The sequence below is a fragment of the Eretmochelys imbricata genome, chromosome 1 (assembly GCF_965152235.1).
Source record: "Eretmochelys imbricata isolate rEreImb1 chromosome 1, rEreImb1.hap1, whole genome shotgun sequence".
Lineage (NCBI taxonomy): Eukaryota > Metazoa > Chordata > Testudines > Cheloniidae > Eretmochelys > Eretmochelys imbricata.
In genome coordinates, this window is record NC_135572.1 from 235,590,557 (window position 1) to 235,602,739 (window position 12,183).

The following is a 12,183-nucleotide window of genomic DNA, read 5'->3' on the forward strand; positions in this document are numbered from 1 at the left end:
CCATTCATTCATTAACTGCATCAATTGTAAACCCACTTGTGAGGGAGATGAACATTATTATCCCTATTTTGCAGATGGGGAAACTGAGGCACAGAGGGTTAAGAAGCTTCCCCAAATTGAAACAAAAAGAGTTAGTGTTGGAGTCAGGAGTAGAAGTAAGGAGTTTTGGGCTCCCATTTGTTCCTGTGTTCAAACCAAACTCTCTCTCTAAGGGGATCCCATTGAGAAGGTCCGGGAAGAAGGAGCTAAGTCAATACAAATACTGTATATCTGAATAATTAGCCAATGTGGGAAAGGGAAGAATGTCCTAACAAAACTGAAAGCTCAGTACTTTCAGTTTGACACATTTCAAGGTTTCTTCCATTAGTAAAGCCCTGCTGTAATCTGAAAAGACAGGGATTTTTAATTAAAGATGAAACATTGCACCCTCCACAGAGCACTACTTAATGGCAAGCTACTGTGCATACTATATTCCTGCAAAAACTAATTCAGGTTGTTCCTAATAATGTTTCTCAGCTTGGATTTACTGTTGATTTCATTATTGTAAGAAACATCTCCTCCTCCTCCTTATATTTTGGCTTATTTTATTCACTACCTCCTACTTCAACTTGTCATCATTTTCCCTTTTTTTCCTAACACCAAGGAGAATGTATGTCATTTCACGATAGGCTTTTCCACAGCAGAACCCAGCCAGTATTAACCACTGATTAGGCAGTCAATGCCAGCTAAGTCATAAAGAAAACCGCTCTTTGGATTTCCTTTGCCCTCAGAGGGGCCCCACCTTGGCTATCAGATTATAAAGATTATAAACCTTGGGTTTCTCAGTCCAATCTGTTTAGTCAGTATTCAGCCCTCTTTACTGCTGCAGCAGAAAACAAGCAGTTGAAGACAATGCCTGTAAAAGAACCTAAATTATTTTAATCCAATGCAAAGTTTGTGAGCTCTCATGAAGTTGTATTGTTCAATTATGCTGCTGCTAGTTGCTAGTTAACATGTGTTGGCTGGCTGGTGAGTTGGTACACACTGCTTTTGGGGATCATGGGAAAGCAGGGACAGAAGAGGCTGTGCCCACAAAGTCCAGTTTGCGTAGTAGTAGGCAGAAGCTCAACAGTGCCTTACTTCCATTTGATTTGACAGTTTCATGCTGTTTTACAGTACTGTAGCTCCGGAGATGAAGGAAAATCCCTGCAGAGGAAGAAACCTTGCTAGGAATGCAATGTGCCAGCGGGGAGCTGGGCAATGACAGACATGGAACCAGTCTCCTGTAATTTGCCCTCACCTAGCTACAAAGGGCAGAATTCACCCTGTCAAAAATACAATCCCAAGGGTTTAAGCGGATATCAACATAGAAGACTTAATGAAGGACATTTTGCCGGACAGTTCATTTTGGCACATGAAGTAGCCAAAACTCTACTTCTGGAGCAGGCAGCATGGGCTCAAAAGTGGGTGACACAGCCAGAAAATGGTCTGCGGGGAGGATGACTAGAGAGAGCACTGACTTGAGTGGCTCTCTTCTGAAGCTCCCACTGGCAAAGCTTATAGAGAACCTTGGGAAAACTAAATGTGGCCTCCCACAGTACTCTGACACAGGGCAGAGTCAGGGTCATTGCCTGTCCTCCCAAAGGATGAGTATCCTCTCTTGAGCAATGGGTTTGGCTGGAGCAGGGGCATTCTGAGGGGTTGTATTTCACACCTCCCTGCATCAGCTTTACTGAATCAGGCTCATAGCCTCTTGCAAACACACACACCCACAAATTGCCACCCAGGCACAGATGCTAAAGTTAAGGGGGAAATGGCAGCTAATGTTTAACCATAATAGATTCTGGCTTGATGAAAATGGAAGGCATTTCTGGTGCTTCCTATCACTTCCCTGATTAGTAAGAATGTTTAATAGTTCACTGATTGAAATAGCAGAAATCGTTCTCCTATAAGGAAGGCAGTACCTTTCCGTAAGCCAAAGGATAATGTCTGAGGACAGTACTTAGAAATGCTTTTGTTAAACAAGGCACTTTTGTTTTACAGAAAACCAAACCAAACCCAAGGAACTAAACAAACAAAACACATGCATGGCAAAGGTTTTCAAAAGTAACCAGTTATTCTGGGTGACCCAAACCTTAAGTGCCCAACTGGAGATGCCTTAAAAAAGTTCCTGAGTCCTGCGTTGCAGAGAGTGCTGAACACCTGCACTCTGAAAATCAGGCCCCTTTTTAAAGTGTCTCGGGTTGGGCACCTACACTTTGAGTCACCCAAAGGCACAGGTCGCTTTTCAAAATCTTGCATTTTTTTTTGGTCACATCTGAAAATCTTAACCAGATTTCAGAGAATTGTTTCAGAGTATGAATAGCTAACCCATTACTGAAGCCTCAACTGTCCTGAGATGAAATTATGAAGATAAATTTTACAGAGTGTGTAGAGTATCTGCTAAGGTACTGAGATCCTTAAAGCCAAGACAGGATATGAGGTGCATTAAGTTGCAAGAAAAAGCTACGTTTATCCCCTTGCTTTGCTGCAGAGAGGGCCTTCTATTATTTACTATGAAATGCAGAGCCTGCACGTAGGCTGCAATCTCTAAAAATCACTCATGTTTTGTAATATTTATCACGACTTCAGAGCACCTTGGCACACATACACAGATGCTCACTCTGCAGAATTAAGCAGTGTGGGTCTTACAAAGCAGCATCTCCACTGGCTTCTCCAGAGGGATTTCAAAGATGCATGCTATGGAAGTTCAGGATGCCAGTGTATTCACAGCTAAGGGAAAGATGACTCATGGCAAAAACGAAAGGTCGGTCACTGAGTTCACAAACCAGTCAAGCAATTACTCACACATGCATGGTTAAACAATACATGATGCGTGACTGATTAAATGCACAAGAGATCTAACAAGTCTCCCACCCACAGATGGCAAATACCCCTTGGTCATAACTGTACCCACCTTTTCCAAATTCAAAAATAAATAAATAAATAAATATATGACCCCATCTTAACTGACCAGTTCTTGGATTGTGTTTTGCACCAACAGCAGAGACAGCAAATGTGAACAGATTTGCCTTTTCTCAGTGCTCATGCAGCACCACAAGTCCCCTTCCATACCATCCCCTAAACCCTCCCTATCCAACTAGGCCAGGCAGCCACCCCCTCTCCTTTCAAATCCGTCCTGACAACTCACTTCTCCCAGGAGTCCCATAAATGCTAATCCCTGCCAGTGAAAGCTGTCAGCACACCATTATGAAAAAGTTCCGAGGACCCTATTCTGCAACCCTTACTTACACCAAGCAGTATTTTACTCTGCAAATAGCCTTACTGTTTCCCGTGGGACAACGGGCCAAGTGAAGTAACCTTGATAAGGGTGGCAGTATCAGATCTTGAATTAACACCCTCATCTGGGTCTCCCTGTGCATGCTCGTGTTATTTAAGATGCAAGCTTCTCAGGGCTGGGACAGTGTCTCCTTCGCGTCTTGTATTGTTACAATGCCTAACAAGCTGCTCGCACTTAACAAAGGATGGATCGAAGCACAGTCATAGTGATAGATGTGATTTTTTTTGGAATCTTTTTTGCACAATGACACAATCCTATTAGGAAATTGGTTCTCCTGGACGCTCCAGTGATTTTTATCTTGCTGTAAATATATCTTAGTGCTTTTAAAAATACCTATCAGTAACATTTTCCAAAAGCGCCTAAGTCCCATTTTCAAAAAATTGACTTAAGGCCAGCTTTTTAAAAGGTGTTTAGGCACTTTGATTTTAATGGGAGTTAGGCACCTAAACACCTTTAAAAATCTGCGCCTTAGGCACCTAGCAGTCAATGTCTCAATTAAAGTCAATGAGACTTAGGTTCTCAAATGCCTAAGTCACTCACTTTGGAAAATGTTCCCCTAAGTTACTTGAAAATGTTCCGCTATATATTTTGACAAACAGCGATAGACATAGAAATCACACACAAAAAAAAGTAAACCTGATGGATTATTTTCCCCCTTCCAAAACATACAGAAAGCACAGCAAAGCAGAATATACAGAGAGACACTTTTAAACAAAACCAGATCAACCTTGAACTAAAATGTCTAGCAAGGTGTAAGAACATATTTGTATGTTGGTGCTTTGAAAAAAGTTCCTGCCGGTCAGAATAGGTTGAACCATCTTCAGGAAGGCAAGTCTATTTTTCTGTCAGCATTCAGAGAAAGGTTAATAGCAGCCTCAAAGAGTTGCTTCTGTCTGTTACATGTAACCAGAGACACGTTTAGTAATACATTAATGCAGAAGCCAATGTGTTGTTACATTCCTGAAATAAAGTACGGTTAGGAACAAACTATCCCAGACTGTGAAACAAAGAGAGGGTAATTGTGGAATTAATCATGCCAGCTGCTGTCGGAGAGCTTAGAGGCTCCAGGTGAGGAAGTGCATCGAGCAAGACCTTACCTGTTCCAGGTAGCGTTGGAGCAGGCCCGTCGCTGCTGGGTCCCCCGCTCATCCAAGGCTGCCTGCTCTCTCTTGCCCAGATCACTGAGGCTGGGCGAACTCATGAACTTCAACCTGCGAAGAGTCCTCATGGTCAAATGTGTGTTTGTGCGTGGCAGCTACAGATACACCATCCTTTTTACACACACACAAGCGCAGCTGGAGCAGCAGCAGCAATGCGAGCAGTTCTCTCCGTTTGTTGTTCAAAAAAGAAACTTAAAAAAAAAAAAGAAGAGAGAACCAGTCTCTACAGAGCACACCTCTGCCAGCAAGAAAACAAACCTTTAATCAGATCAACTGTGATGTCATAAACCGTGGTTAATAATTTCTCCAGTCCTTTAAAAAAATTAAAGCCAAACTTCTTGCTGCTGCTTTAACAGTTTGCTACATCCCCTTTAAACCAGCAGCTGCCCAAAGTGGAAAGATTTCCCCTTCCCCCAGCCCCTGTGCACCAAAAATGAAGAGTCTCATTCAACATGCTGCATACTCCACCTGTCATGGGAATTGCTTCTTTCCTCAGTCAACTGGTTTTTTGAGGTTTTTCCCCCCAGCCCTCTCTCTTCACTCATAACTGGAAATGAAATCAGAGGGCAATGGAAAAAAACAACAACCAACCAATACTGACGCACTGAGCCTTTATTGGAAAGTTTCATAACTGCCTATGCCCCGCCACGTTACAATACTTACACACACATATTCACGCGCACACACACACACACGGCACAAACCTACTGTTTGCCTCAGAGGCTGTTTAAGCTGAAAGCATCTGATAAGCCACAAGAGAGAGAGTATTAAAAAAAAGAAAGAAAAATGAATACAGACCAAAAAGTAGAAACTGGTGCTTTCATTTTGAGGAACTTCAGAGGATAAATAAAGTGAACATGAGAATTAACTATTTGGGATTTCTTAATTTTTTTAAACTGAAATAACACCTTCACAATCCGGGGCATGACTAGTCTCAACAAAAGCCCCAGTTCAGTTATCTTCAAAGGGATGAACATCCTGCTCTCTCTGACACTGTAATATTTATGAAAATGATGCTGGAAGATCCTAGCCAATGTCTGACTTGTTGCACCAAGATTTTGTTTCAAATCACAAATGTTTTCATTATCAGTTAAGTACTGACGGACCTTTGTAACAAGATTTCTATAAAGAAAATAGCTTGTAATACAGCATCAGGTTGGACATGCATCAGGTGAGCATGATTAGACAACACTTGGGGCCAGATTCATGTTAGTAACAGATTACTCATCAAACAGCCCAACTTAAACCAAAAGGACTACTCGCAGAGTAAGATACTATTCAGCATAAGGGTATCAGAATTTGGACCTTCTTGTGGGATAAAATTGCACAGAACATTTATAATTATTTGTTTCATTTGTTTTTCTTGTATATGAATGTCAGCTGCCTAGATCTGTGAATACATTTAGAGTATATGTAGGCTTGGAAGGATTCGATTTTTATTATCAAATGTCAGTAAACATCAATTTCACCATACACACGTAAACTGATGAAAAAATAGTTCCATCGATACTTATCAAAATGTACAGAAGAAAAATGCTACTTGAGAACTTAGAGTTTGATTTAAGGATATTTACTTTGCATATTTTGATGTGTGATGTTGACAATCTGTGTTTTACCGGTTACAAACATTAACTTTCTGAATCTTAATGTCTACTGTCATTAAATAATTATTGCCTGCCCTGCCCATTGTCTGACACCCCCACCCATAATTTCCTACAACTGTAAACAATAAAAAGAGAAAAAATGCTTAAAAATAAACATTGATATTATCCTTCAAATTCTGCCATACCTAAGTATATGTATGTCTTTAATAACAAATTAATATAAGTTAGAGGAGTGAAAACAGATTTTGAAATTCACAGATGCCGTATCTGAATCAGTCATTTGTAAGCGCTGTCAAAATCTGAATTTATTTATTCCTTCTCCGCCCTGCCCCTGCCTGAAATTTGACTCAGCTTTTTGCATATTGTTTGTGGGGGGAGGGGGCGTTGATCAGATATCACAAGGAAAAAAAACACATTTTATCTTGGGCTAATATTAATGGTCAAGCGAAGACTGGGTTTAATTTTCTGTTGGCTGCCCCTCCCACCCAAAATACTTGATGTATGGGAGAAGGGCATCATAATGTATAAAACAGAAAAATTCATTTAAGACAAAGATCTAAATCTAACCTACCTTTGTACAAAGACTTGGTTATTTCTACTCTGTTTGAGGGGTTTAAACGTTTGGAACAAACAAACAATTCACCATGTACAAGGAAGCAAAAGGAAAACACCCACAACAGTATATCACTGAATTCTAAACAATGAGATAGCTTCTACAGCATATAAATCAGTGACCTAAAACAGATAAATCAGAACCCTGTTTGTTCAAATAGGGTGAAGGACATTTGATTTATCTAGATGAACAAAGAGGGAAATTGGGAAACATAATTTGTATTAAGGTGAGTTTTTCTGGTGAGGTGGTTCAGCTAAGCAAGGATTTACTCTGTTTAATTAAATGACTATCTGATAACCCGGTTAATCTGTGCTAATATAATTCTGCCTTGTTTCAGTTTCTAATCTCCTTTGGAGGCAAACATTTACCGCTTCTCACCTGCTGTGAATTTGATAGGTTTTACAAAATGTGGATTAAATCTTTCTTGGAATTTTAGTTCCTTCTCCTTTCTTGACAGCACAAGAAAGCTTGCAACTGCACATTGGTTATGCCTGTATATTAGCTATTAGCAATTCTTTTAATGCAATGATCATTTTAAAACTCCTCTCTCAATTGCTTTTCTTCCTTTGAATGCTCCACTTGCCCACTTAAGTAATCTGAGTGCTTGTGATATGTTTTCAACTGCCCAGAGGAAGTGCTGCTGAAAAAAGCAGTACCCAGCATCACACTAAACCTTGGAAACTTGCTAACAGAAGGAAAACAGCTCTCATTCTGTAACTTCAAATTCCACATCAATAGCTGAACTGCACTCACTTCTATCCAACAGTCTCAATAACTGGCCTCTGCTTTTGAATACTACATTCAAAGTCTGTGTTACACACAAAGCAAACCACAAGGGATGAGAATCATTTCTACTTCCACTACAGTTTTCTCTGTTCAGTAGAAGTGGGCAGGCTTTGTTTACACTCCTTCTCCCTCCCACTAACATGGAATCTATGCCTCCACCTGATCAAATGTTGATTTACAGATAAGCTACTTTGCTTTCAATGAAGATTGCCTACATTCATAACAACAGAAAGGTATTTAGCACTTACATGGCACTTTCAGTCACAGAGCTCAATCACTTTATAAGCACTAACTAAGGGCTTGTCTACCTGGTGTAAAAACAGAGTAGCTAGTGTGCTTTAAATTAACCTCCTAGTTTACTTCACTAACAGCCCCATGTAGACAAGTCCTAATTCTGCCTGAAAGCCCCTGGGAATTAGGCAAAATGTATTATACCCATTTAAAATTAAGCACACAGGGGAAAGCCCAAGATCACACAGTGAGCCAGAGCACAGTTGTGAATAGAACCCAAGAGTTCTAATTCCCAGTCCCATACTCTAGCCACTGGCTGCTAGGCCATGAAGCTGCATGCTAGGAAGAGCACAGTGCCACCTGGCGTAAGAGGCAGAGAGGAAGGAAGGTATGGTTAGGAGAGAGGGGAGGAGCTACAGTGCTCCCTGGCTGACTTTGGCTGCATCTACTCTTAAAAAGTGGTGTGTAGACTACAGGGGCGACACATGTACCTTGCAAAGGCTCTAGCAGCAGGGAAAGGGTCCCACAGTGGGGAAACGCTTTGGCAGCAGGCCTTTCCTTGCTGCCAGGGACTTTCCCCACTTCCTCACTGCTGGATCCTATGCTACTAAATGCAGCACACTACGCTACTAAAAACAGTAGCATATAGGTGGGAGGCACTGCCTGGCATGTACAGAGCCACACAGGAGCTCTCTGGGCATTCAGGTGTGTAGGAAGCTTTACTCACCTCAGCTGTACCTCTCCGTCTATACTATTTACACACATGCTAGCTGGGTGTGCAGTGTCTCTACACTACACACTGCTGTAAGTATAGCCGTAGCCTTTGAGAGATAAAAGGACGGGGTGCTGCCATTGCTCTGCAGCCTCTTACTAAAAAAGCAGCAGCCCCCAAAACCCCACTCAATTCAGAATAAAGGGTTTAAATAGAAGGGACTTTCTGAAGGCTTAAGTATTGCACAAGAGCAGGGATGAGATCACCAAAACCAACTAGTGACACAGTAAAGGGAGGGGAGTTGCCATGGCTCCATAATGAATAATTAATTAATCTTAAATACAAACAACAAAACCTGGCACTTTATACAGCCAAACCCCCCCCCCCCATCCCCCAAGTACTTCACAGACATTAAGTAATTCAATCCCAGCTCACAGCCATGAAGCAGGTAAGTATTACTGTCCCTTTTTAACTCACATGGGACTGCAGCCTAAAGGTTAAGTGACTTGACCAACACCACACAGCGAGGTGGTCGCAGAATAGGAATTGAACCCTTGAGTCCAGTCTCCTATGCTAACAAAAAAACACAACACTGCCACTCAGCCATTCTTCTTGGTCTGATATTCGGAAACCTATTCTTCTCTCCAGGAGGACCCAATCTGTGACTGTGCATGGGTGGATTCCAGAGCTTGCACAAAACCCTAATGAGGTCAATGGGACTTGGTGTGAGTGCAGGGGTCTGTTCACAACGAGTCACTTGCAGGACCAGGATCTAAAAAATCCACTTTGATACAGAGTAATGACAGTTATGTGAGTTTATTGAAGGGAGACTAGTCTCCCAGTACACGTGGACAGTCCTAGATGATTTGCATTGTTGCTGCAGTCCAGTGCCAGGGCCCTGCATGAAAAATAGTTAAAAAAAAAAAAAATCACTGAAGTACTACCCTGAAGCGTATCTATTCTTCGTAGAATATGTTACTTTGCAACTGAATGCTGTATTTTAATTATAGTATTGCCAATCCCAAAGATTCAAAAATCTTGAGTCAGGTTCTCCCCCACAAAGAAATCATGAGATTAATTTAAAATAATAAATATTGGGTTCTTTTTATTTGCCTTTTAGCTTTTGAGCTTTTTGGATACAATTGGGTCACATTTTCAAGCTTTTCTGAACCACCAAGTGGGCCAGAAACTTTGGTTTTTTGGTACTTTTAAAAAGTACCAAGGTGAGATTTTCATATTATTCACATGGCTCCAGGAGCAGGAGCTTTATCAAACACTCCAAATATCAGGAGATTCACAATGAAATAAAAGCAAGCTGACAACTGTGTTGGGCCAAATTCTCCCCTCAGTTCCACGTATGCCACCACAATGACAATGTAACACAGCAGTGATATTGATGCATGTATGGGAACATAACTCAGAACAGAATTTGCCCTGTCAGTTATTTCATTAGAGATTTGCAGGGTCTTTTTAATTAAATATTGGCATTAGAGAAAGATATCTTTTTAATTCATAAAAAAATACAAATTCCTTTTATTTTCCCCACGTTTTAGGGGGAGTTGGGGGAGAAAGGGGAATTACCCTAGAAATGCTGATTATTCTTTTGAGTACAACTAAATAACAGAAAGTTGAACTCCACCTCTTTACAGAAAATAGTTAAAAACCCCACTAGACTAATGCACTTTTAGATTTTATAAACCATACAGCCCAACTGAGAACATGCCTCAACATATGCCAAAGCCAAGGAATTAGCCTTCTGAAAAACCACACTTCTTAAAAGCACAGTGCATCTTGTTCCACCAGCAGTCAGCAGATGAAAGGGGAAAGAAAACTCTGCTTGGCAGGAAGAAGGAGTGGAAGCACTGTAACTCTGAACACATCAACTCTTTCGAGATAATCTCCCCTTAATGCTCCCTTGTTGGTAGGAAAAAAAAGAACAGTTGAGAGTAAGGAAAGTACAAAACCAAATTTGCAACTAGTCCATGATAAAGAACCTGGAAATAAAGGCAGCTCACTAGGGCAGTTCCTGCTGTCATTTACCACGGCTGGTCCTAGGATAGCAATAAAGTGCTACTGTAGAAAGTGGCTTGTCCTCTGATTCATCACTTTCTAACCTCAGCTCTATTCCCATAACTCCCTGGAGCTCTTTGCAGAGCCCCACATGAGGGGCTTTTGCCTAGTTATGGTGGGAGCAGGGAGAGACTTTGCTGCACAGGTGGCATCCGCCTTCCAGCCAAGCAGGAGGAAATGAGCCTGTGAAGGATCCCCTCCACTGATGTCATTAGAGGGGACAGTCTGGGTCATGCTGCCATTTTGGACTAACTTTTATAACTGCAACCACTCTTTAAACATATTAGATGTGTTCCTCAATTGGTCCAAGTCAGTGCAGCTCCACTGACTTCCATCAGGCTACATCAATTTACCTCACATGAGGATCTGGCTCATTATTAGTGTCTGTGAGAAAACGTATTGGGACACTACCAAGTAAACAGCCAGGGTTCTGGATATAAGAATACTCTTCACTTTTTAAAAACAAAATTATTGTAGGTGCACAAATGAACAAGCTCTATGAGCACGAAAGTGGAGAAATGTGGTCTAGCACAACAGTTGGACTTAAAGGCCATGGATTCCTAAATTCCTATTCCAGCTCTGGACTCTCTCTATGGCTTTAGGCTCTCACGTAATCTTTCTGCCTCAGTTTCTCCATCTGTAAAATGTGATAATACATACCAGATTCACAGGCCAGCTGAAAGGATGTAAGGATTGAGCCCTGATCCTGCACTGCCAACTGCACAGATGAACCCTCTACTGGGTAAAGCCCCCTTTCACCTTAGTGAGGCTCTACATGGCTGCAGGTTCTACGCTCTTCGTTCGTAGTGCTGCACTGAAGCCTAACACCTTAAACCTGTTGCTTACTTTGTTTGTACAGTGCCTAGCACAATGGGGTCCAGATCTCCGATGAGGTCCCTACACTCAACCATAATACAATACAAATAAAATAAATACATAAAAATGACTGTAAAACATCCATAGCTAAAATTTCCATTAAATCCCTTTTCATTCCCCAAATAGCAATTTTTGGCTGATATTTAAAGTGTGCAACACATAATTGCTAGTTCTCTTCTGCGCCAACCCCTCCACCCAGGAAATATTCTGACTGAATAAGAATCAGGCCATGTTCCTGAAGCTGTTGTCTGTTATGTTGCAACCAAAAAGTGCCAAGTGTTTCCATCAAGGGGCAATGCCAGCAGCTCTTCTGTTTGCTCATTATCTCCTTGTAGGGTTTGAGAATTAAAGTGAGAGTTGTAATTGGAATGAACATGGTGGAATGTTACAGGAGGAAGAGGAAGTGAAGATCAGTGCCTTAGTCTGCATCATCTATGTCATTTGTAATTCTCCTTATCATCCTTCACTTTAATAACTTACAGAGGGGTTTCTTTATCAGCACTAAGACCTCTGGGCAGCACCAATTCATGGTCTCAGTGCTACCCACTCACCCAAAGCCACTGTAGTACAACCCATTCTAAACTGTGTAAATGGTATGAATGGCAAACCAAGCACATGGCTTTGTTAATAAATGGAATATAAAGTGATACATAAACTGATGTTTCAAAATTCTGTCCAATAAATAACTGCATTATTTAAAATGTTTTTTATTTGTTTTTACAAGATCATGGTATAGTAGAAAAATAATCTTAAAAAGCAACTAAGATAATAATGTTTATGATTTTTTTCAAATGCTGTGTGAATTCTTTCAT

General features: G+C 41.1%; 1 protein-coding gene across 4 annotated transcripts in view; it reads right to left on the reverse strand.

Moving 5' to 3' along the window:
- Positions 1-12,183, reverse strand: part of ARHGAP8 (Rho GTPase activating protein 8) — a 302,432-nt gene that overhangs the window by 239,614 nt on the left and 50,635 nt on the right. For 2 of the 4 annotated variants that reach the window (XM_077825721.1, XM_077825730.1), the window contains exon 3: positions 4,417-4,670. In XM_077825721.1, the coding sequence (XP_077681847.1) occupies positions 4,417-4,547 (131 nt within the window). In that variant the 5' untranslated portion in view covers positions 4,548-4,670. The remainder of the gene's footprint in view (positions 1-4,416; positions 4,671-12,183) is intronic. The other 2 variants (XM_077825740.1, XM_077825749.1) reach the window with 1 other exon arrangement.